Here is a 22,492-nt window from a genome sequence, read left to right on the forward strand (position 1 = left end):
CAGGGGACAGAGGGCGGGAGCGGGGAGAAACAGCCAGGACCCGGGGGAGCGGCGGGTCACCCGGTTCCGGGCTTGCATCCCATTCCGAGCCCTGTTTGTCCCCGCGGACTACCCCCCCACCCCCATCCCCCCCCGTCCACCACCCTGGTCCAACCCGGCGGGCGGCCGAGGCCCTGCACCCCGCGGGGTCCGGGCTCCTCCCCTGCGGGTCTGGGCGCTCCCGGCCGCCCACCGCCCCGCCCCGCCGGGCCTCCGCTCCTCCTCTGCGCGTCCCGTGGCCCCCGGCCGCCCTTAGCTCCGCCCCTCTCGGTCCCCGCCTCGTCCCGGCTGGGCCCTGCGCCCCGCCCCCGCGCCCCGCCCCGCCTCGGCCCGTCCCTGAGCCCCCGGCCCACCGCCCCGCCCAGTCCCGCCCCCGTTCGACCCCGCGGCCGGAGCGCTGCTGGCCGAGGGCGCACCGCTGCGGAGCGCGCAGCATCCGCGGCGCTGACTGTCGGGCCCGACGAGCATGGCGCCGAGGTGCGGGGCGGGCAGGGGCAGCGGGTCGCGCGGGCGGGCAGTGGACGCGCGCGGCGCTCTAACCTGTGGTCTGTGGCCTGTCGCCCGCAGGTGGCCCTGGCTGCGGCCGCGGCCGTGGAGCCTCCTGGACGTGCTCGCCCCGCTGGTCCTGCTGCTCGGAGTCCGCGCGGCCTCCGCCGAGCCAGGTAAGACCGGGAGGGGACGCGAAGGTTGGCTCGCCAGGCCGGCCCCCTGCCAGCCGCGCTTGGTTCTGGTCTCCGGCCGGTCCAGGCGGCGGCGGCCTTAACCCCAGCCCATCTCGGCTTCGGTCCCGGGAGGCTTCCCGGCTCTGCCCACGCGCGCAGGTGGCCGCGGCGGGCGAGCGGAGGGGAACGGGGTCGGGCCGAAGCCAAGTGTCCCCAGTGTCCCGAGCCGGCCATTCATTCTTAGGCTGCGGGGCTTCGCGCCACCCCTGCCCGCCGCAGGGTCAGAGACCCGGCTGGGCCGAGGGATAGTGGGGACCTTCCACTTCCTGAGACCCTTGCGTCGTGACCAAACTTCGGCGACTCCGCGGGGAAGTTGGCGCGCCTGGCGGACGCGCTGCGGGCGGAGGGCCAACGAGGGGCCAGGGCTGTGGTGGTGGCGGCGGCCGTTCCACGCGCAGGGGCTGCGGAGACGCAGGTCATCAGCCGCCGGCCCGCAGGGCCTGTGTCAGCGTCACCCGGCTCGTCCCTCCCGGGGCCTGAATGGCCTCAGTGGGTCGCGCCTCCGGGCCCGGGAGTGACCGCGCGCGGGCCCTGGCAGGTCTCCGGGCAGACGGTGCAGCGCGGAGCGCCCTCGTTGCGTTTCCAACCTGTTGAGGCTAAACTGCCGGGCTTCCCAGGGCCAGCCTTTGTGCGCCGCCCGGGCCGCCAGGCCTGTGTCCCCGCGCCCGCCAGGGTGTCGGGTTGCGCGCGGTCCCCTTTGATGCGGCCTGAGCGCCAGGCCGGCAGCCGGGAACAATGCTCAGAAGCCGGCTGTTTGGCCGGCACCCACGGCTTTAACCGCGTGGGCCGCACTCTGTGCGCAGGGCCGCCGTCCCAGCCGCGCTCAGACTTCCTGTGCCAGCTCCTGAGACCCCGGCCCCAAACACGCGGCCCGCTGGGTAGTCTTCCCAACTGGCCCAACAAAGGCCTTGGCGGGGGTGGCCTGCCGGGCATGCCAGTCATGGAAGGGAACCCCTCACCCCATGGGAGTCTGGAGTTTTGTCACAGGTAAAGCTGCAATACTGTGTGGACATTTGTCCCCGACAGCCCTTTTCTGCAGGCTGGAGTGAACGTGGGAGAGTGTTGACTGGTCACCCCAGCAGCAACACACCTGCTGGCCACAGCTGGCCAGGAAGGAGGGACAGGACTTGAGAGAGAGAGAGAAATAGTAACTTGTTTCATTGTTTCCAGTAGGTGTAGACACCAGCTTGACAGCAGCCTAGACCTTTTTAAAAAGTAACTGCCTCATCACTAGATTTGCCGGAAGCACCTGTTTGTTTCCTCTTCTATGAGTTAACTCCAGGGGCGTTTGGGGAACACGTTTGTCCTTATACGTTGTTGTGTCCCCTGAGCTCTTACCAACCGCCCAGGGCCGCTTGGGGCTGTTAGTCCTGGCTTCAGGGTCCCTCCCTGCGGCTGCCTGGGCTTTGCTGATGTGCACAAGGACCAGCCCAGGGCTGCAGGTGCTGGAATTTGTAAGCCTGACGCCTCCTCTCTAATCTGACCCTGGTTTATGAAACTTTGTAATCAAAGGGGAGGAAATCAGGGCTGATGGCTTTTAGCCACAGAGTGGAAACAATACAATGTTATGTCAGTAAGCTTTGGTGAGAGGCAATCTTGAGATCTGGGGGTAGGGTGTTGGATTTACAGTGGATTTCTGGAGGGGGCGTAGTGCCGATGGGAAACACCGTGGGTGCTCAGCGTCCCGACCACTATGGGGGCTGCACAGGAGCTGCCATGGTCTCGGGTCCTCTGGGAAGGAAGGAGGGCCCCTGGTGGAATGCAGGAAGCAGGCTCGGTGGGGAGCACGAGGCTCACCCCTGCTGGGGCTAAGTCCCCTTGAAATGGGATAATAATTGCCCCTCTAGGTGTTACTGGAGAAGACTTAATGTGTGTGAAATCCTAACTTAGCAGAGGCTCAATTTCTTCTAGAAACCCTTAAAAATCATCCTTGGCAATTAAAGGTTTGAGGCCCAGTTTGCTGATTTGCACATTTTTTTCTGACTAAAAATGATGCATTTTTCCACATTTCTGTCTGTGTTGCACCTGACCCCCCCCCCCCCGCCCCCCGCCAAAAAGAAGAAAGTCTTTTGCTGTTTTGTGTAAGGATTGGTCACTGTGGCTCTGATGGTCATAAACGGAGCTCGTGCCTTCCCCACCCCCTCCCTGTAACTGGACGCCTGCGGGGGTCCATGGGCCGAGCCTGTTTATGACCTCAGAGCTCAGGACTGCCTGCAGGCCCGCTGTCTTGGTGGAAGCGTGTGGGTTAGCGTGGCTGCGGACGCCCTGGATGTGTTTGCGAGCGGTACGTCAGCGCCGGGCTGTGGCAGAAGGACCGAGTGTGGTGGGCATTTGCAGGATGCCTAGGACCCTGGTCTCCATCCCAGTCATCTTGTCTCTGGCCTGTCTCTGTCAGCCCCCCGCCCCTGGGCCCGTGGCGCCCACCCCTTGTCACCACTCGGCCTCCCGCAGGAAGCTCAGGGTCCCTCACTGGGGCTCCAAGGGGCCTGGGTTTGAATGAGAGACAGCCCCAATCCTAGGGGCCCCCGTGTCTGTGGGTGTCTGTCATCCTGGGGCGCAGCACCCCAGTAATGCTGGACCGAAGCAGATGGGAAACACTCATCCAAGGTCTAGGGCCTGTTCTCGGTGAAGCTGTGGCCCAGCTGCAGGGGCGTCTCAGGGTTCGGGTGCGGGACTTCATAAGATAGTTTTGAATTTCAGCAAAACTCGTTTTTCAGGGTACTCCTGTTTTCCTTCAAAAGAAGGAGGAGAGGGGAACGTCCTGTGCGGGGAAACCTAGAAGGAGCGACACTGAGCCCATCCGGAGAGCCCTGCCCCCCATGTTCACTGCGTCTCACTGGATGCACGTGTGCACGTGCTTACATGCGTGTGTGCATGCACACACATACATGCACGCACGTGCACGCACAGGCACGCACACGGAGGTATAGGCCAACACGCTTACGTGCACGCATGTGCACACACATGTACACGCACATGCACGCACACATCCATGCTGTCTCTCCACCAAAAGTGCTTAGTTCCCTTCATCCAAATTGTTGAAAAGGCTTGGCTCTCTGGGCCCTTGGGAGAGGTGGGGGGGCCCTGGGTGGGGTGTGTAGCCCCCTCCTTCTCTGGTGTGGGCAGCGACTGCGCCGAGAACAGCCTCAGGGCCCCAGAGGGCGGCCAGGCTGGGACGGGGAGCTGTCGTCTGTGTGTAGCCCAGAGGGGTTCTCCATGCCCCACTTCTCCATCCAGGGCTGGGGGTGGCCTACCTGCTTCTCTTCAGTAAGCTGCTGTCCACCCTCCCCCCAAAAAGGGGAGCCATCGGATGCTCCATGCTGCCGAGGTCAGGGCCCACGGAGACCTGCCAGGGCCTGGCGAGGGGCCTGTGTTGGAGACCCTTGCTCACCCCGCACCTGCCAGGGGAGCCCTGAGCCTCCCCAGAACCTCACAGTCGATGACGGGCTGAATGGGGCAAAACCCTCTTCTGATATGATGTCCAGTGAGCCTCCCCCTCTCTCATGGCCTGAGGCCTGCTGGGAAGGGCTGAGCCGCTGAGGGGTGGTCTCCAGGGTGGGGAGTGGGTACGGGGGCCTGCCAGCTCTCAGGGGTCAGACGAGGGTGTGGCGTGGAGGAGCCGGTCTTGCTGATGACCAGCCCCCAGCCCCGGCTCCATCTGCAGTGGGCTGGTCGCTGCCCGCGGCACGGGCCCATCTGCCCCTCTGGTCAGGTGCGGCCACCCCGTGCCTGTGTGGCCAGTCACAGGTGTCGCACTCTGGTCTCCCTCTCCTGAGGCTCTGGGTCACTGTTCTCCGGGAGTGAGTGGACCACGTGCCCCAAGGTGGCAGCCGCTCTGCAGAGAACACAGCTGGCTGAGCACCAGCCGTCCTCGCTTCTGGCCTCAGCCCGGAGAGGGGGCATCACGGGGCTCGACGTGTGAAACCCCCAGAAGCTTGAGGCTGTTCTTGAGGCAGGGCAGTAAAATATTAGGAAAATTAAAATGTATGCTTGGTGTGCTTATGAGATTATTAAATTTGGTACATTTTGACAGGAATGGCGCCAAAAAATGAGAACAGTGTGCTCTGTGGCCTCCAGGGCTCTGTGGCCTGGCTCCTCTGGACACACGCCTCCCCTCCCTGGGGGCTCGGGGTCTGGGACTAGCCCTCTCCCAGGCCCTGGTTCCTTCCCAAGGGTGCCTCCGGGCACCCTCCCCACCCTCCTGCCGGTGTGTGCAGACCCTGCTTCGCACCTCCCCGCCGTGGCTCCCTCCCCTCCCCTGTGGCGGGAAGACCCGGGACGCTGAGCAGCAGGTGGTCATTTTGCACATGTCCTTAGGCCACACACTGCACACACCACACGTCGTGTTTTTATGCTGCACGTTGTACGTCCACATGGGGGCCCTTTCTGCTCTGCTCCCCCGCCCCGGCCCAGCCCGGGGTCGGCAGGGGCGTGGAGGCTTCGTGGCTGGCTGGACGACGGGCCAATCGTGGTTTGGGTCAGGGGTCTGGGCCACAGCAGGATGGCTGTCAGAAGGAGCTTTAGATCACGGATGCGCTGAGTCAGATGAAATGTGGGGGCTGCAGGGCAGGGGTGTGCTCCGCCCGCCGGCCTGCAGGAGCGCATCCTGCCTCTCCAGCACCACCGGCGTGAACAAGCCCGAGCACGGCCTTGCTGGCTGTCTGCAGCCCGAGCCCCGGAAGGAGAACCTGTTCGCGGGCATGTACCTCTCTTTGGGATTTCATGCCGGCAGACGGGTCCCTCCGGGCTGATCCCCAGATGAGGCAGGGCACGGGCTCCCAGCGCGGAGCTGGGTGGTGCCGGGGCTCGCGGTCACGCCTGGCTTCTGAGGACCAGGCGGTCTTGGGGTGGGCGAGAGCACTGCCCGCGGGCCAGGCTGGCCTCCGCAGGGCGTTTCCTGGGAGAGGACGGCCGGCCGGAGCCGAGGCTCAGGTGATGGACAGGAAGCCTGTGCCGTGGGAGCTTGGTGGCGCCTATAGGGCGGGGCCTGGGCTCGACCTGCAGCAACACGTGCTGCTTATGTATATATTTTATTCACGCATTTGTTTGATTCTGGCCTGTGGTACTTGGTTTTACATGTTGCGCTGCTCCTTTGAGTAGATTCAAAATTAGTCACAATTTGGCATCCTCTGTTTTGAACCCGAGTTTGGGAATCCTCGAGACGGTGCTGGCCCTTGACAGGTGGGTGTCCTCTGTCTGCGGAGAGCCTGCTAACACGGCTGTTCTCGCGGAATGGGGGAGGCGGCCCTCTATTTCGGGGTGAAGGCGGGGCAGGGAGGGCGCGGCTCAGCAGCGGGTTCACCGCCTCTTGGCGCCCACCTGTGCAAAGCGGACGTCCCTGTCCCGGCAACGTGATGGGCTCGTGGAGCTGCTGTCCATCTGCTCGGAGCCGCAGGCTGGGCGCACCTCTGCGGGGGCCTGAGTCCAGATGCCCTACGCCTCCAGGATGAACGGAGACCTTTTTTCCATGTTTCCACTTAGACAACCAGAGACCTCATCTTGGAAGGATCATGGATTCAGTGTCCGGTGGACAGTGTGGTCCCCACCCTGTGCTGTTGGGAGGGGCAGGGGCATGCAGGGAGAGAGGGGGTAGCATCCTGGACCCCCAGTGGGCCAGCTGGGTGGCAGAGACCTAACCCACCCAGTGGGCTTGGGGGAGGAAAGAGGCTGAGGTGGGCCTCTTGTCCTGCACCGGATAGTTGACCCCTGGAGCCAAGTGTCTGGGCTGCTTCCCGGCTGGGGGCCTGGGGGCTGAGGGCAGGTGGGGGCTGGCGTTTGTTCGGACCTCGGAAAGCTTACTTTCGCCCCTGGCTGGTGCAGGGCTGGGAGGCCACGAGTGCCGAGGCCTCCCTGGTCACTCTGCTGGGTCCCTTGGGGTGACCAGCCACCTGGGCTCTTTGTCCACTCATCCATGGACATCCTGTTTCCTATGTGCGTTCTTGAGCACCTTCTATGAGCAAGGCACCCTGCCTGCTGAGAAAGACGGGAAGGTGAAACCGCGTGTGCCTTGCGGTGGGGACGTCTGTCTCCCAGGCTGGTGAGAGCCTCCCTCAGGCCGGTAATGTCACACGTCTGTCCCCAGAGCCCCCGGCCGGCCGGTGTGGGGGCCGAGTGTGGGGCTGTGGCTGGGGCCCTCGGGCGGGGAGGGCGTCCGTCCCGGTGGGCGGCGTTAGTGACTGTGCGCCTTCCGGCCCAAGCCGCCGGGCGAGCACCGTCACTTTGAAAATCTGGCTAATGTGACAAGTGGGGAAAAAAATTCTTTCATGTTCTTTCTCCTTGGTAAGTTTTCGATGGCCAGCGGGGCGAACACGCGGGAGCCCAGACAGGCCGAATCGCACCCCCCACCCCCTGCTTCCGGCATCCGCGTTCGACCGCGCGTCGTCCTCATGGCTTCGCCGCCTTGAGCTGCCGCTGCAGGGGTGCATCTCGCACACTTCCTACCGTGTGGACAGCCCTTCCTGCGGCGGGACTATTTCTCAAGGCACCGAGTTATTTTTTCCCTAATTTTTACAACCTATTCCCTCAGAGGTGGACCCGAGTGCCAGGCCCGGTGCAGGGACCACACCGGGGCCCGACCGCATGGCAGGACAGGAGTTAGTGAGGGTTGTGCGGGTGAGCAGGGCACATGGGAGGCCACGAGCTTCGTGTTAGCTGCTAACACCTTCACTCTGCCTGTGCGTGCGGGATGCGGGGTAGTCCTTGGAAAGCGCAGTTGCAGTCCCTCCGTGGAGGACTGTTGCAGCTGGCCGGTGGCCTGGCAGTCCACTCCGCATGCATGGGTGGGTAGGAGCCCAGGCCCCATGTGTGAATCCCAGGGCTGCTCCCGAGCGCTGTGTGACCCTGAGCCGGTGACTCACCCTCTCTGTGCCTCTGTGTGTGAGCTGTGAAATGGGGCAGACAGTGGGGCTCTGTGGGATTTCATGGGACATTCCTTCAGGGAGTGCACATCGCACGTTAGCTTTCCGGGGTGGGTCCTGGTCACGCCTTGCCGAGCCCCGGGGACCGTGATGGGGATGGCTTCCACCTAGCTGGCTGGTCAGGGCCTGGGAGGAGGGACAGGGGCACTCCAGGAGCAGGACGTGGTTTCGCATTTCTTACTTGGCGGTGGGCTCTGCCTGCTCAAAGGATGGTTTCTATTAGAGAAAGCCACCCACTCACCGCCGTGCCCCCAGTCCTCCGGGGGTTCTCGCCCCGCTGGGCCAGCCACGCCCACCCCCATGTCCCTTTGGAGGCATCAGGGCCATGGACCTGCTTCTGCTTGTTGGCTCTTGTTACTAGGCTGCTGTATTTAAACAAAATTCTCCCGCTGAGAAAGTCTCTTGTTCTCTGCAAGCCGGCGAGCAAGCCAGGAGCTTCCTGGACCCAGGCCGGTCCCTGCTTGTGAATCTGGACCCCACCCGACGTGGAGCCGTCTGGGGAGGGCTCAAGAAGAACATTGGGCCCCCTTCAGTCATCTGTCATCTTGGCCTGCCCTCACCTTCCGGGCCCTCCCCCCTGCCCTAGGTCCTGAGGAGGGTGAAGGCCCCTCTAGCCCTGGGGCCTCCCGGACGCTGCCCTGCAGGCCCTCGGTCACACACCTTCCCCTCACCTGCAGTGCCCTGGGAAACCCTCTAGGACAGGATCGCAGGCCGGCAGGTGCCCCTTGGAGCCAGCTGTCAATGGAGCTGGGAGAGGGTTTTCTAACGTAAGTAATGATTTCAGCCAAACAGCATCCTGTCCCCCTAAGCAAGTCTGCACCTGGTGCTGAACCCCTTTCAGCCTCTCGGCCCCTGGGAGGAGGGGGCCCTTCTGCGATCAGACGCCCCTCCTGGGCCCCGGGCCCCAGGCCCTCCGGCCCCAGACAAGGTCCTGGCTGCTGCTTGGCTCCCCTTCTCTGGTCTCAAGGCTGACCCTTGTCATCTGTGGGGTCACCGTGTGCCCACGGCAGCAGGCAGTGTTGGCAATGACCTCTGGTTGTCTTGGGCATGGAGGGGGACCCACCTCGGGGCAGCCAGGATCTTCCTGTTTTCTGGCTGAAATGGGCCTGCTCCCCAGGGCATCCGGCTTAGCCGGCTGGCTCTGAACCGCTGTGTTGCTCATTCATAACCTTTTACTGTGAAAATAATTAAGAATGCCACTGGAGGTTTGGACCCAGAAAGGAAAAAGAAGCCATCCCAACACAACCTTTCTCGTCATTATGGGGAAATCTGACATTTTTTTTTAAAGATTTTATTTATTTGTGTGACAGAAATACAGCTAGCGAGAAGGGAACACAGACAGGGGGAGTGGGAGAGGAAGAAGCAGGCTCGCAGCGGAGGAGCCCGATGTGGGGCTCGATCCCAGAACGCCGGGATCACGTCCTGAGCCAAAGGCAGACACTTAACGACTGCGCCACCCAGGCGCCTGGAAATCTGACATTTTAAACAGACTTGGGCCCCCTTTCTACACCCCGCCGCTGGCCTGGCCGCCTGTGGATGGCCCCTCGCTCTGGGCGCAGAACCCGCTTCCCCGTCCTGATAACAGTCCCACCTGCCCGTGAGAGGGCAGATGGCACGCCGGCATTCTGGATGCCTAACGTCCCCACACTTAAGAATCTAGACACAAATCCCTCATGGCGAATGTGGTCCTGAATGACAGCCCCCAGAGATATCCACGTGCCAGTCCACAGGACGTGTGAAAAGCTGCCTTACGTGGTGGGAGGGGCCTTGCAGATGCGATGAAGCCCCTTGAGCCGGCAAGCTGGGTACGGGGGCCTCCCTGTGATCCCAGCAGCCTAACAAGGAGGGGGGAGGCAGGAAAGGCAGAGTCGGGGGCCAGGGAGCCGCCATCGGGGGAGCGAGGGACAGCGAGCCAGGGAGTGCAGGTGCTCCTGGAGGCTGGAGACGCAGGAAGAGTGTCTCTGCTAGAGCCCCCGGCAAGGAGCCCGGTCTCGCTGACACGTGGGTTTTGGACTCCCGACCTCTAGCTCTGTGAGGAGTAAACGTGTCCTGTTCTGCGCCTCGAGCTTTGTGGCGATTTGTCATGGCAGCTGCGGGACACTGCCCAGCCCAGCATTAGGTCACGGGAAGGACTGGGGTCGTGGTCCCTGCAAAGGCCTCTCACCTGCAGCGTGCTATGTCGGGGTGAGACCCCGGTCCACCACCTGTGCAGGGCCCCTGGGATGTGCTTCCTGCCCCTCAGGTCCTGACGGCCAGCTCCCCTGCCCTGCACACCTGCACCCCTGAGCGTGGGCGCCCCACAGAGACACCCACAGTGGGTCTGTCCTAGCAGCCTTTCAGAGCTCAGGGGACGCTCCTGTCCCAGCACTGGGGCTTGGGCACGCCCAGGAACGGCCGACCAGGGGGCCCAGGGGTGCAGTGTGCATGGAGGGGTGGGAAGCTTGAGCGGGGGAGGGAGGCGGTCTGACCCAGGGCAGAGGACTGGGGACCCCATCTGGCACCACCCCAGCCTCCCGCAGAAAGAAGGCTGACCAGACGTGTGCTGAGCTGTCTGGAAGCACTTGACGCTCATGTGCCGTGGCCATCTGGATGCCGCAGCAGGAGCGCCCGGAGACCTGGTGGGTGGTGCGAGTGGAGACTGGTCTGCTCACGGAAAGGGCCACGCTGGCCTCACCCCTAATTATGCTTTTGTTTGCTTCTGTGTATGGGCGACCTTGACCCACTCTTTGGCACAGCGGCCTTTTCTGGGACCTCACATGTGGAGCAGATGTGGGGGACATCCAGGCAGGTCGAAGGGTCCCCCAGGCGTGGCTCTGTGTCCCGTGGGCAGTGCTGTGGGCTGCCCCAACTGGGGAAGGACTGGGGGCTGGGCCGCGGACTTGGGGGTGAAAAGTTGCCGTCCTCGGGCTCTCAGAAGCGGAGAGGCCTCTTCGGGCCTCTGTGCAGGTCTGCAGGCCCCACTCCGGTGAGGAGAGGCCAGGGGACAGGGGCACGGGTGAGGGCGTGAAGCTGGGTCGCGGGGTGGGGGTGGGGCGGCATTGCTTCGTACAGTGGGAAACCACTCTGCTGTGGTCTGGTCCTAGCCTCGGACCTGTGCTCCGCGGTCTAGGTGTTGGTTATACTGGTTTTCGAGTCCTAACTAGCTAGTAACACTTACCGTCGAACCCTGCCGTGCAGACCTGCGGCTCGACTGGAAGTCCTACGGCGGCCTCCCGGAGAAACGTCTTCTGCCTCGGTCTCCCCCTTCGCCTCACGGACTCGGTTGACTGACGGGCGGCACCCCTCTGCTCACGAGGTGGTTGGAGCAGGGCTGCGGGATTTACTCCCTTTGTGGGTTTTTAGGTATTTAGAAGCCCCTCATTCGACCTTCACCCTTGTCTTTTTAACGAACGTTCTAGCTCCTTGATGCGCTTCCCCGGGGGCTCCGTAGGCGATCAGGACTGTGTGCGCGGGGTCACTGAGAGGCCGCGCTGAGACCCCGCGGGCTGCGATTTCTTTTCTCCGTGAGTCTGAGCTTCCAGAAGACCAGGCAGGGCACCGAGATGAGGTGGGGTCCTCGGAGACCCTCCTGCGGCCGCACGCGGCTCCCTTCCTATTCAGCTAGATCGTCCGATGTCCTGTCTTCCTCCTGCCTCCGCGGCCGGCCGCCCCTCGGTCTGTCCTGTGTCTGTGAGCTCCCCTCCGTGAGCCGGGGCCTTGGGTCACGGGGTCTCCTCCAGGTGTGCGAGCTCCCTGCTGTGTGTGCCTGCCCGTCCTTGGGTCCCCTTGGGAGGCAGCAGAGCGCCGGGTCCCGCCAGGCCTGCGCCTCCCGTCCGTGGCACCTGAGTGTCTGGGGGACGCTCCTGCTGTCCGCCGTGGCTTCGAGGCCCTTTCCGGGGGTCACGTATGCTGCCGTGCTCCTGCAGGCTTCACTGGACTTCACCCAGGAGCTGGGGGCATGTCGTCTCCGTCCCGCAGGGCCAGGTGAGGCTGGGCTACCCGCGGGACGCGTCACACTCAGGGACCAGGGTAGGAGGGTGCTCCGTGAAGTGCTGATGGGCACCCGGGGAACTCTCTGCACAAGGAGAGGAGATGGTGGATGCGCCACGGCCCGTCCACGTCCTGCACGTGTCCCCACCATGGGACGCCACGCGACAGCCCCGTGCATGTCCACAGCCATGTGGCTCTGCTCTGGACACCCCCTCCACCTCCCAGTAACAGTGACCTTCAGTCCTGACAGCCGGCAGCGCTCGCATGAACAGGGGCCAGACGCGGACGGGCCCTGGGGTCCTGGGGTCTGGCGTCCAGTCCCTTAAGAGACCCTGGACCCCCAGGGCCACGCGCCAGGTTGGGCCTGCTCGGCACTGTTGTCTCCATGAACGGCTGGACAGATGACCTTGGGGATCCCAGACGCTGCTTTTGGAGGATTTCCCGCTGTCCTCCTGGGGAATGGGTGTCTGCTCTGGGCACAGAGCTGCGTTCTCTCGTCTTCCATCAGAGATGCATGAGGACAGCGGGGTCCCCCAAGCGTCCCGTCTCCTCTGTTTACGTCACCGTCAGGTCAGGCTGGCAGCCGAAGCCAGACGGGCCCCGTCCTGGGTCGCCAGAGCTGCACTCAGGGCGCACATCCGCCCACATCACCCGCGTCGCCTGTGTGAGAGGGCTAAGGAAGGCACGAGGGCCTGAGCTCCTCCGGGCCCAGGAGCAGACCGTGGATGGCCCTTGTGCCGCAGGACTGTCCCCACGGGGCACTGGGACAGCTCCCGCCTTGATTCCGGCTCAGCCGAGGACTCCGGGTGATTTGGGTCCCCAGCACATCTGGGAAGGAGGGGGAAGGTCGTGCTGGCGGACGCCAATCCAGCACGCTCGAGGTGCCTCTTCTGCGAGTATCCCAGCAACAGGATTAGGGCTGGCGGGGATGGCATTCCCCAGGGCCCACTCCTGCCGCCCCCTGGAACCTTCTGGGGCCAGCGGTGGGGAATGGCATGGGGGCCGCGTGGAACAGGCTACCTGCCCTCCCAGCTGGCCACCGGGAGCCAGTGGTGCAGGACTCAGGGAGAAGGGGCCACGGCTCCTGGGACCCAGGGACTGGGGGAGCCACATTTTCATCTGGAAGCTGGGCGTGGCCACATGCAGGCCCTGCTCCCGTGGCCTGGGTCCTGCTGTGCCACGTGCACGGTCCTGCCTTTCTCTTGGAAGGGCAGAGGCACCTCGATGATGACCCGTCCTGCTTCTCACGTGCACCCCTCGCACTGCGGGACTGGCCTCTACAGCTCCCCACAAGCCCCGGGGATCCACGCTGGTTCCTGCTCTGTCCTGGGCTAGTTGGTACCCATGCATCCGTGCATGGGCTGCTCAGCCCCCTCCGAGGCCTGCCCTGAGGACAGATGGACAGACAGGCTCCGGGCAGGCTGGACGTCGTCCCAGGAAGTGTTTGCAGCCCTTAGGTCCCATCCTCACTGAAATTCTATTATTGTTATTTTAAAGATGTTATTTGAGAGAGACAGAGAAAGTATAGCGGGGGGGGGGCGGCGTGGATCAGAGGGAGAAGCCAACTCCCCGCCCAGCAAGGAGTGCGACCCGGGACTCGATCCCAGGACCCTGGGAGCCTGGTCTGAGCTGAAGGCAGACGCCCCACCGATGGAGCCGCCCAGGCACCCTCCCTGAGATTGTAGATCCCGTACCGCGTGCAGAGGGCCCGCGTCCTGGCGGAGCCGAGGGCCGCGCATCGAGGGGCCCCGGGACGTGGCGGCAGCTGGCCCGGGAAGCAGGAGTCCGGGCAGGCTGTGCAGCGGGACGGTCACCAGGCCGGGTTTGTCGTAGTGGAGGAGCCCCGCTGCACAGAACGTGGGGGTGTCCCCCGCATGGGGGTGGCAAAGCAGCGGTAACAAGTCATCCCCTCCACCGGCGGGCGGTCGGCTTGGGGCCTCCGTGGGCTGGTGCGCCCCCCACACCCCCCTTGTTCGGCGCAGCCCGGAGGCGCGGTGGGATGGGGGGATGTTCCCTGGGCGCACCCCCCTTCCTGAAAGCGAGGCCGTTTGGTGCAGGCCCAGCGCACTGGGGGGATTTGGGCCGCGGCTCCGGCTCTGCGTCTGCAAGACCCGCGTCTGTCGGATGAGCAAACGCTCCCGATGCGCCTGCAAGGGTCATCGGGGCCAGATCCCGGAGGCTGCGTCCAGGCTCCCAGGTGAGCGGAGCTCGCACCGTTTTGCCGTCAGCTGCGCGTGGTGCCCTCTTGCTAGGAGACCCTCCCTCCCAGCAGCTCGCGGGAAGCAGGCTGCTGGTCCTCGCCGCCCGCGGGCCAGGGACCTGGTTTCACAGGACATAGCAGACGCCGCGCAGATAACCGTCTCCCACAGGCGCAGGGGTAGTGGCGGCCCGCTCAGGGTGACCGCGCCTCTGGAATCCCCAAGGCTTTCACTGGTACGTGCTCAGCGGTGTCTGCCCTGAGCCCACCGGTCATTCAGGTTGTGCCGCCCCTCCCCCCCGTTCCCGAGGCGTGTCGCATTCTGGGGGGGCCCTCACTCCCTCCCACCCAACACGCTCACATACGTGCCCCCACGCTCCCACAGGGTTGTGTCTCGGGGCAGAGGGACCGCTCATGGGCTCCCTGCCCCCGCCCAGGGGAGAGGCGGCATTGTCCCTGGGCCGTGGCCTCCTGGGCCCGCTGCGTGTGGGTTCTGGAGGCTCAAGGGTTCCACGGCCCTGCTACGGTTCCCTTACCCCAGGGGCAGGCCCCGTTTGGAAATCGGTCCCAGGGTGTGGAGGTTTGAGGGTGGCTGCTTTCGTCTGGGGGTCCCCAGGCCCCTGAGTCCCCTTGCTGGGTGTGGGGGCCTGTGGGAGCTCCGGTCACCCCCCACTCCTCCAGGAACTGCTCACATGACTCGAAGAGAGAAGGATGTGGGAGCCTCCACCCGCAGGTGCTTCCCAGGCGGACGGGACCCCGGGGGCCTCCCGCCTCCATTGGGGTGCTGTGTGGACTTCTGACTTCCTTCAGGACGGTGGACCTCTGAGTCCCCGTCTCTGCAGGGTCGGCCCAGGTCGACGGCACAGATACCCCCCCCCCCCCCCCGGTGGCCCCTGAGTCACCCAGGTTAGCGCTGAGTTAATTATCTGGGACATGGTCAAACATTAACACATCAGGCCCGACAGGGCACCCCCCCTTGGAAGAAAAGCTCCGTCTTCGCCCAGATGTGTTGTGGACACGTGGCCGGGAGGTTCCTTCCCTCTGGCTGCGTGGTCCGGAGCTGGAGCCACAGCCTTGGGGCCGTCTTGGGACCAGCTCTGCGGCGTTGTCCCCGCGGTTCGTGGCTGGACAGTCCAGGTCTCCCAGACTTTGAGCTGGGATCTAAGGTGGGACAGTGTGAGCAGGACTGGAGTGGATGAGGAGAGCGCCCCCGCCAGGGTGTGCAGGCCAGGGAGCCTGGCCAGCCGTCTGCGGAGGCACCTAGGCCAGGGACAGTGGGCAGCCAGGGGGGAGGGACAACCCCTGAGGGGCCAGGCAGGCCGCCTCTGCGCCCAGGCGTCTGGTCGGACGTGCGTAGCAGCACAACGAGCTCCTCATGGCCGTTTGCAGGGCGTCCGAGGAGCAAGTCGATCAAATCCATGTTCGCGGCGCCCTCTGTGTGGGCTCTGCAGCGGGAGCCCGTCCGTGCTGCCCAGAAGGCTGCAGCTCAGACCCGGGGAGCAGACAGAAGGCCCCTCTCGCTGAGAAGCAGTGAAGCAGGTGGGGAGGGGGGCGGGGCCCCAGGTGAGCACACCTGTACCAGCTCTGCCCTGTGTTAGCTGCGGGACCCTGGGGAGGGGATGGCCCGGGGTCCCCTGCAGAGAGCGTCCCCTTGTGTCGGGGGAGCGGCCCCGTGTCTCTTGGGGTCCTGGCCCAGACAGTGCAGGGGTGAGATGGTGGGGGAGGTGGGCCCTGTCTCCAAGGCTGGCCTCTGAAACGGGCCCGCGGTGTGGACTGTGCCCCTGAATTCAGAGCTCAGGCGGCTGTGGCCAGATTCTCGTGGTTTCTGCCCACAGTTTGGAAGAAAGGGAGCCACCCCGCCCAGTTCCGGAAGAGCCGTTCCCTGTGGGGGAGGGTCCCAGGGCTGATGGCTCAGGGACGTGGCTTGCCTCCCACGGAGCCCTGCCGAGGCCGCGGAGGCTGTCCGTCCCCCTTCCCGCCTTGTGACCACCCCTTTGGGTGCCGCCCACAGCACCAGGCTCCCCAGAGGGTCTCGGGGGGCCCCCAGGAGGAGGCGGCCATCAGGGTATCGAGTGCTGCTCAGTTCTGGGGCATCCCTGAGGGTCACAGGGCAGGGCCCGCAGCCCCCACAGCGGCTGGCGCACGGAAGCAGGTCAGGGGCTCTGTGCTGGAACTTTCCACAGATGCCAGAGGCTGCCGCTGGAGGCTCTTGGTCTTAGGGTCCCTTTGGGAAGGGTTTAGAGTGTGTGACTCAGCCCACAGACATCATGGTGTGTGACCCTGGCCCTGTGACTTCTTGGTTTCTCAGCCGCACGTTGTCCTTGTACGGATCCCACAGCGGACGCCACAGCTCGCCCAGCGCCTTCTGCGCGCCTCTTGGAGGGAGAGAGGGCATCCTGGGGGGGCGGAGCCTGGCAGGAGAGGCTTGGCTGCTCCCCACGCTCCTGGTCCTGAAGCCCCAGGTCCCCTGGGTGTGTCCTGCCTCCCTGCCTTTCCCAGCCGCTCGGGAAGGCGCAGAGCCCGGGGATCCAGACTTGGTGCCTGGACGGGAATGGCCCTCCTGAGGCTCAGCGTGGGGGGGGGACTGTGGGGTGCTCCCCAGGCGGCCAGAGGGCTCGTGGTTTTACAGAACAGATGTAGGGGCTGAGGGCTCTTCCTGGGCCCCGGTGGATGTAGCTGGGCCCCGATGGGAACTTGGTTCTGTTTGATTTGGGCCCTAATGACATTGACGGCGGGAGCAGGACGGGGAGGAGAGGAGGGACGACGGCAGGCTGGTGCTCGGTGGATACTTAGGCCTCCTCATCGAGCCTGAACTTGTGTCTGCACATGGTCGCAGGGTGGTGGACCTTTGCTCTCTCAGTGCTCGCGGGCGCCGCTCTTGGCTATCGGGACCCCGGGGAGAACCGTGTGGGTGCAGACGCCTCACACAGGCGGGAGCCCGGAGCAAGGGCTTTAAGCCACTTGTCTTTTTGCCCGCTGTACTTTGCAGGGCGGCTCCCGTGGGGCGGGAGGGGGGTGGCGGTCCGGCTGCAGCTAAGCTCCTGGGGCGGCCAGCGACAGGCTGGGAACCCGGCTGGCCCAGCTCAGCTCGCGGCCTGAGGCTCAGGCCCCACGCGAGTGCTGGAACTCGGGCTGTATTCTCTGGTGAGGGGCGTCTGTGACCCCCAGGGGCTGGGGGGACGCAGTGTTGCCTCCTGTGCCCCGAGCTTGGCTGGCCCATCTGTGGACAGTATGTGAGGACAGGGTGAGGGGAGGGCAGCAGCAGGCTTGGGGGCGCCTCTTCTGCTGAAGCAAACTGCCGAGCACTAGCCGTTAGGGCCCTGCATGGGACGGGCCCATGACCACGCAGAGGGGGCAGTGGCTTTCCCTTCCACCCTGCAGGCCCCCGGGAGCGGCAGGGTGGCCGCTGCAGCCTGGTTCCCTGCAGGTGCTTGTCGGAGGACGCCTCGAGTGCACCCAGGCTTGCAACTTTGAGGACCGTGTCTGCAGCAGCTCGGTGCTGAGCAAGGGCCCCCAGCTCCTGGTCTGTGTGGCTTGTACACGTCCCTTGCTTTGCCTGCTGCCCATGGGCAATTGCCTTTTGGTGAGGACTCCAGCATCCTGGACGTAAGGTCGCCTTCTTCCCCGGTGTGGAGCCCTCCCTGGCCGCCCCGCAGACACGCGCAGGGCCCTCCTCCTTGCAAGGGCTCACGGCTGGGGAGCAGGAGGACTGGACCTTGGGGCCCCGCTGGGACCTGGGAATGCAGGGGAAGGGAGCTGCCCTCGCAGAGCTGAGAGGGTGCTGTTCCCAGCAGGCAGGGCACTGGGCGCTGCTGCCCATGGGTCTGACAGAACAGCGCGTCCCCAACATCATGCACCGCTTTTCAGGGACTGCGCGTGCGCCTGTGAGCCGTTGTGCATGTTTGAAACCAGGGTTTCTCCGGAGCATGTGTAAGCTGCTGGTAAGAGGCTGGTGACGCACCTGGACCCTGTGGGGCTCACATTGAAATGCCACGTCCCCTCCCGGCTGCCGCCCTTCCTCCTAAGGGTGCACAAACTTTCCAAAGCCTCCCGACCCTTCCCTGCCCGTGACCTCCACTCACTTCCAGGTGTGGACCCCAGGAGGCGGGTCAGGACCCCCTCACCCACCAGCGGCCCAAGCGGCTTTTTGTTCCCCGGCCTGATGGCTCCCGTGGCCCCAGACCCCTGACCCCACCCGGGCGCTGGCTGGGACCTGCTTGGCAAGGGTGTCGAGCCCGTGGGCCGTGCACCGCCTCTCCTGGGCAGGCCCCCTCTTGCCCCTCGCCCATCCCGGCCGTGACCTCACCCGTCTGCCTGCGTGTCGGGACAGCCCACCTGTGCTTGGCGGGAGGCTCCGGGAGGCCTGCTAGGGGTTTGGGGCTGACGCGGGGTGAGTTGCCCTGAGTCGACAGCATTCGAATTTGCCGTCTTATTGTGGGGTTGTTGCCTCAGGCCCTGACCCTCCAGCGCTGCTGGCTGCTTGGAGTCCTGCCAGGCTCCGGGGTCGGATTTCCGTCGCCCAGCAGACAGTTCGCTCTGACTTGGGGAGCGCTGGGCCCGTGGCTGGGTGCAGAGGGGGTGAGGCCTCAGGAATCCGAGGCCTCGGGGATACGGGCTCACACCTGGGCCATGAGCTCAGGTCTGACTAATGAGGCACAGTGACTCATGGCCCCAGGGCCTCCGCGGCACAGGCTGCTTCCCAGCTTCGTCTTGGGAGCCCAGGACACCGTTCACACCACCTCCCCCATGCAGCCCTCCTGGCCGTCCCCCACCCCGTCCCTCCACGAGCACCGCTGAGGGCACGTCTCGCCCTGTTGTGCGGGGTCTGGGCAGGGCCCTTGGAGCTTGGGGAGCAGGTGGGGGATGAGGCCATGTGCTTGGATGGGCTGCGTGGTTGGGCGGCCTACCGATGAGGGCTGGCAGCCTGTGAGGAAGGCAGCTGACCTTGGCCCATTGGCACAGGTAGGGACCAGGACGGAGGTCAGGAGACCCCAGGACACGAGGTGGGCCATCTCCACACGTCAGGAGCTTTAACCTCTGCAGGTTGGAAACAATCGGATTCTTACCATTTTTGGGGGGTAAATTTCACATAGCACAAAGTTAACCATTTAAAGCCAATGATTTAGGGACATTTAGTCACAATGTCATACAGCTGTCACGTGTCTGGTTCTGGAACGTTCTCAGGAGGGAGCCCCCCTGCCCCGTCCATGGCAGTCGCTCCCCACCCCCGCGCTCCGCGCCCGGCTGCCGCAGCTGCCCTCCGTCTGCGGTTTGCCCTCTCCAGGCATGCCGCGTGGCTGGGATCCTGTGTCCTGTGTCCTGTGTCCTGTGGCATCTGGCTTCTCCCGCTGAGCATGACATGCTCCAGGTCCTTCCGGGCCTGTCCACGTGGCAGCGTGTGCCGGAGCCACATCCCTTTCTGTGGACGAAGGGTACGCTCCGTAGATGCGTACGTGGGCAGCACGTTGCCTGCCGCTGAAATGTCTCCGGAGCGAGTACTGTGGCTTTCCTTCACCGTGGCCCAGGGTGCGTCTGTGAGCCCTTCTCCCGCGTGGCCCGTGGAGGAGCATGTCGGCAGCACCTCCCAGGACTGAGGCGAGGGCCCGTCGGGAGGTGAGGATGCGGAGTGCTTCTCTCTGGCCCGCCATCGCAGAGCTGGGCAGAGGTCAGGGGCGCGGCAGGTGCTGGAAGGAGGGTCGCTGCTGGCGCAGAAGGGACGTGTGTGCACCCCGCGCGCTGGGCTGGGTGTTCGTGGGGCGTGTTCCTTCGTCTGTGCGCAGACAGGCTCCCCCGCTGACAGCTGTGTCCCAGGAAGGCTGGTTCCTGGGTCCCCTCTCCCCCTTTCCCCTCCCTGTGGTCCCGTGGGGGGGCTGGAGGCGTCTTCTTCCAGGTTCAAATTCTGACGGATGCACAGGCCATGGGCACCGAGACCCACCGACATGGTGAGGGACAGGTGCGGACAGAAGCATGTGCTTCCTGTTACCGTCTGTGGCCCTCTAGCTGGCGGTTCCTCCGTATGGCCAGAGAGACTGCGGGGCGTGTCTTCCCACCACTCCGTTCCCCGTCAGTGGGGTCCCTTGGGAGCCGTGTGACACTCAGCCGCTGGTGTCCCTCCCCACCTCCCCGGGCCCATCACTCCTGGGGTTGGCTCCCTGCTCCCGCGGAAGGGCTGCTGGCTGCCCAGCATGGAGTGAGGTGTGGACTGGGGCCTTGGTTGTGTCCCTGCATGTACCAGGACTCTCCACGCTCCATGGTGACTCTGAGCTCAAGTTCGGAGCCGGTGGAAGGTCCTCCCAGCTCCTGTTGGTTTGCCCTCCTGGGGCACAGATGTCCCGAATCCACTAATGTGGCAGAAGGAGGGGCCCTCAGCCACTTGCCCAGCTGCTCCGCAAGGGTCCCAGGTGGGGCACCCGGGGCTTCTGCCCTCCCTGAGCCTGCGTGGGCTGCGGAGGAGGGGGCTGGTCTGCACAGGGCGGGCTTGGGGTCACTGGTGGTGAACCCGGGTCTGGTTACAAAGGCAGATGGAGAACGTGGGTGGCTGCCTAAGCCCCTGGAAGCCCAAGAATGTGGAGAGGGCTCATCTTGGTCTCAGGTCTTGTGGTCTTGGGGTGAATTTGCTTTTATTTCTAGGCAAAGACCACACCGAGAGACCTTTTATGGCCTGGCAGACGCCCCCGGCCCTGAGCGCTTTCATCAGGCAGCCTGTCAGGGGCACTGGCTGGCCGGCCGCGATCACGGGGCCCTGCCCCGCGTCAAGAGTGCACGTGGCGGGTCTGCTGGGTGGTGGGGGACCAAGGCAGAAGCAGGATGTGGGGGGACGGCCACACCTCCACTGTGCACCGTCTGTAACCGCGCATGACCGCTCCGTCCTGCAGGAGCCTGGCCGTTTTGCTTCCAGGTGATTTATTTGCTAGGCTGGGGGCCGATGTCCCAGGAGGAGGTCACATTCCATTCATAGCAGCTTATCTGGGCTGTCAGGCAGGCCTGGGAGGGGGTCTGAGACAGAACAGAGCTCTCCTCTCTCAAGTTCCTGCATGCTGGGGTCCAAGGCAGCAGGAGGTGTTTGCAAAGACCTCGAGTGAGCGCCTGCTGTGTGCAGACTCAGCCGCCATTGCTCACAGCCCGGAGGAGGCGGGACCCACCCCACACAGCGGGCCTCGCGCTGATGGCATGGGGGAGGGGGATTCATTCTGATGGGGGTTCCTGACGCCCCAGAGCATGGTGATGTGATCAAGGCCCCAGGAGTTGTGCCGATGCTTTTCCAGACCCTACAGAGTTCTCCCCGACGCCCCCCACCCCAGCAGACCCCCAGCCGGCTCTGTGAGGCTTTCGGACGGAGTGTGGGGGGGAGCCGGCTGGGAGCGAGCAAAGCTGGACGTCGAGGAAGGTGGCATGCTAGGCCATCCCGCAATGCCTGGCTGACTCTGGACTCTGGGTCCGTGGCAGGAGGCCTTCATCAGAGGCCTAGGGGGCCCCACCCTTCATGTCTTTGGGGGGATGCCCCAGTCAGCTTGCTGGCAGCTGTGAATGGGGCAATACCAGGGGCCGGGATGCCCCCTCTGCTTTCTGGACCTGGGCCCCTGTGCTGAGGGTCACAGCCTCCAGGTGGGAGGGCGTCTTATAGGGTGGGGAGCCCCAGGCGAGGGGGACGGGTCAGCCCTGGGAGAAGCACCAGGTATGGGGGGAGGGACCCCAAAGCCGCCGCCTGTGAGCTTGTTCAAGGACCGGCCTGTGTCAAGGGCTGAGCAGTGGGATCTGTGGGGGGGCTCCTTCCGACAGCCCGCGGAGGCTCTGGGGTCCGTGCTCCTGTACTCAATCCGCCACCCGCGGTTGCCGGGCTGAGGTCCCTGTCTCTGCGCCCGTGTGGAGACGTGACTTGGGACTTCTGAGGGGGCCGCCGGGAGGGAGCCGTCTCGTCCCCTCTGCCCGGAGCCCGCCCACTGCTCCATGGGCGGACATCAGGACGACCCCGCCACTGCCCGCCGGACTTCCAAAGTTTTGCCGAACGTGCCGTGGAGCCTGCCTGGGATGCGCCTCCTGGAGGGCACCCGTCCACTTCGCCGTGACGACCTGTGGGAAAACGCCATTCATTTTGAAGGGGTCAGACTCTCCTGAATGTCCGTCTCTGTTCACCCTCAAGGGTCCTGGAAGAACAAGGAGAGAAGCACGGACAGTGTGTTCAGATGTCCCTAAGAACATTTCAGTCCGTTTCTATAAATAAAAACAACCCTTCACTTTTGTAAGTGTTTTCTTAGCAGACTTAAAACCACCGGGACGGGGCTGCCTGCTGCGTGGGGCTGCGCCGTCGCGGTTCTCACGGGTGGGAGCCCGGCTGCCAAGGCCCCTCCCAGGGAGGGGCAGTGGAAGCCCTGGGGCCTAGGCCGGCTCATCAGACAGCAGACCGACCCCGCCCCGTCCCACGCCGCAAGGACGCCCATTCATCGAGGCCTTCATGACCTCCCGTCCGTTTGTCCTCACGAGAGGCCTCTGTCTGCGAGAACAGGCTTGGGGTGGCTGTCTGAGGGGCCAAGGGCGCTGGCAGCGTCTGGGGGCACCTCAGTCCTGTGTTCTACTCCGCGGGTTGACGGGCCCCTCTTTGGCCTTGTGACTCAGGGACGCGGCGTCTCCTCTGTGCCGCCGTTTCCCCC

The 22,492-nt window shown here is 64.6% G+C and overlaps 2 protein-coding genes across 5 annotated transcripts in view; both read left to right on the forward strand.

Moving 5' to 3' along the window:
- Window positions 1-411: 411 nt before the first annotated feature.
- The window catches only part of COL18A1 (collagen type XVIII alpha 1 chain), an 88,112-nt gene continuing 66,031 nt past the window's right edge, over window positions 412-22,492 (forward strand). Inside the window, exons 1-2 of the mRNA XM_026520494.4 lie at window positions 412-516; window positions 607-701. Of these exons, the coding sequence (XP_026376279.2) occupies window positions 506-516; window positions 607-701 (106 nt within the window). The 5' untranslated portion in view covers window positions 412-505. The remainder of the gene's footprint in view (window positions 517-606; window positions 702-22,492) is intronic.
- Window positions 10,734-22,082, forward strand: LOC113245642 (uncharacterized). Of its 4 annotated transcripts, XR_008957390.1 has the most exons (6): window positions 10,734-17,427; window positions 17,712-17,785; window positions 18,807-18,887; window positions 19,129-19,797; window positions 20,080-20,245; window positions 20,475-22,082. XR_008957390.1 is itself a non-coding variant. In XM_057306871.1 (3 exons), the coding sequence occupies exon 3, from the start codon at window positions 19,762-19,764 to the stop codon at window positions 20,701-20,703; it is 942 nt and encodes a 313-aa protein (XP_057162854.1). In that variant the 5' UTR covers window positions 14,714-17,427; window positions 17,712-17,785; window positions 18,807-19,761; the 3' UTR covers window positions 20,704-21,493. The 4 variants fall into 4 exon arrangements, 3 of the variants coding, with proteins under 3 accessions (XP_057162854.1, XP_057162855.1, XP_057162853.1); XM_057306871.1 differs by having other exon boundaries at window positions 14,714-17,427; window positions 18,807-21,493; XM_057306872.1 differs by having other exon boundaries at window positions 14,714-18,887; window positions 19,129-21,493.

The sequence above is a fragment of the Ursus arctos genome, unplaced genomic scaffold (assembly GCF_023065955.2).
Source record: "Ursus arctos isolate Adak ecotype North America unplaced genomic scaffold, UrsArc2.0 scaffold_4, whole genome shotgun sequence".
NCBI lineage: Eukaryota > Metazoa > Chordata > Mammalia > Carnivora > Ursidae > Ursus > Ursus arctos.

Excerpts from the sequence above, each read along its gene's own strand:
- LOC113245642 (XM_057306872.1), top strand. The coding sequence starts at position 19,762 with ATGGGCACCGAGACCCACCGACATGGTGAGGGACAGGTGCGGACAGAA.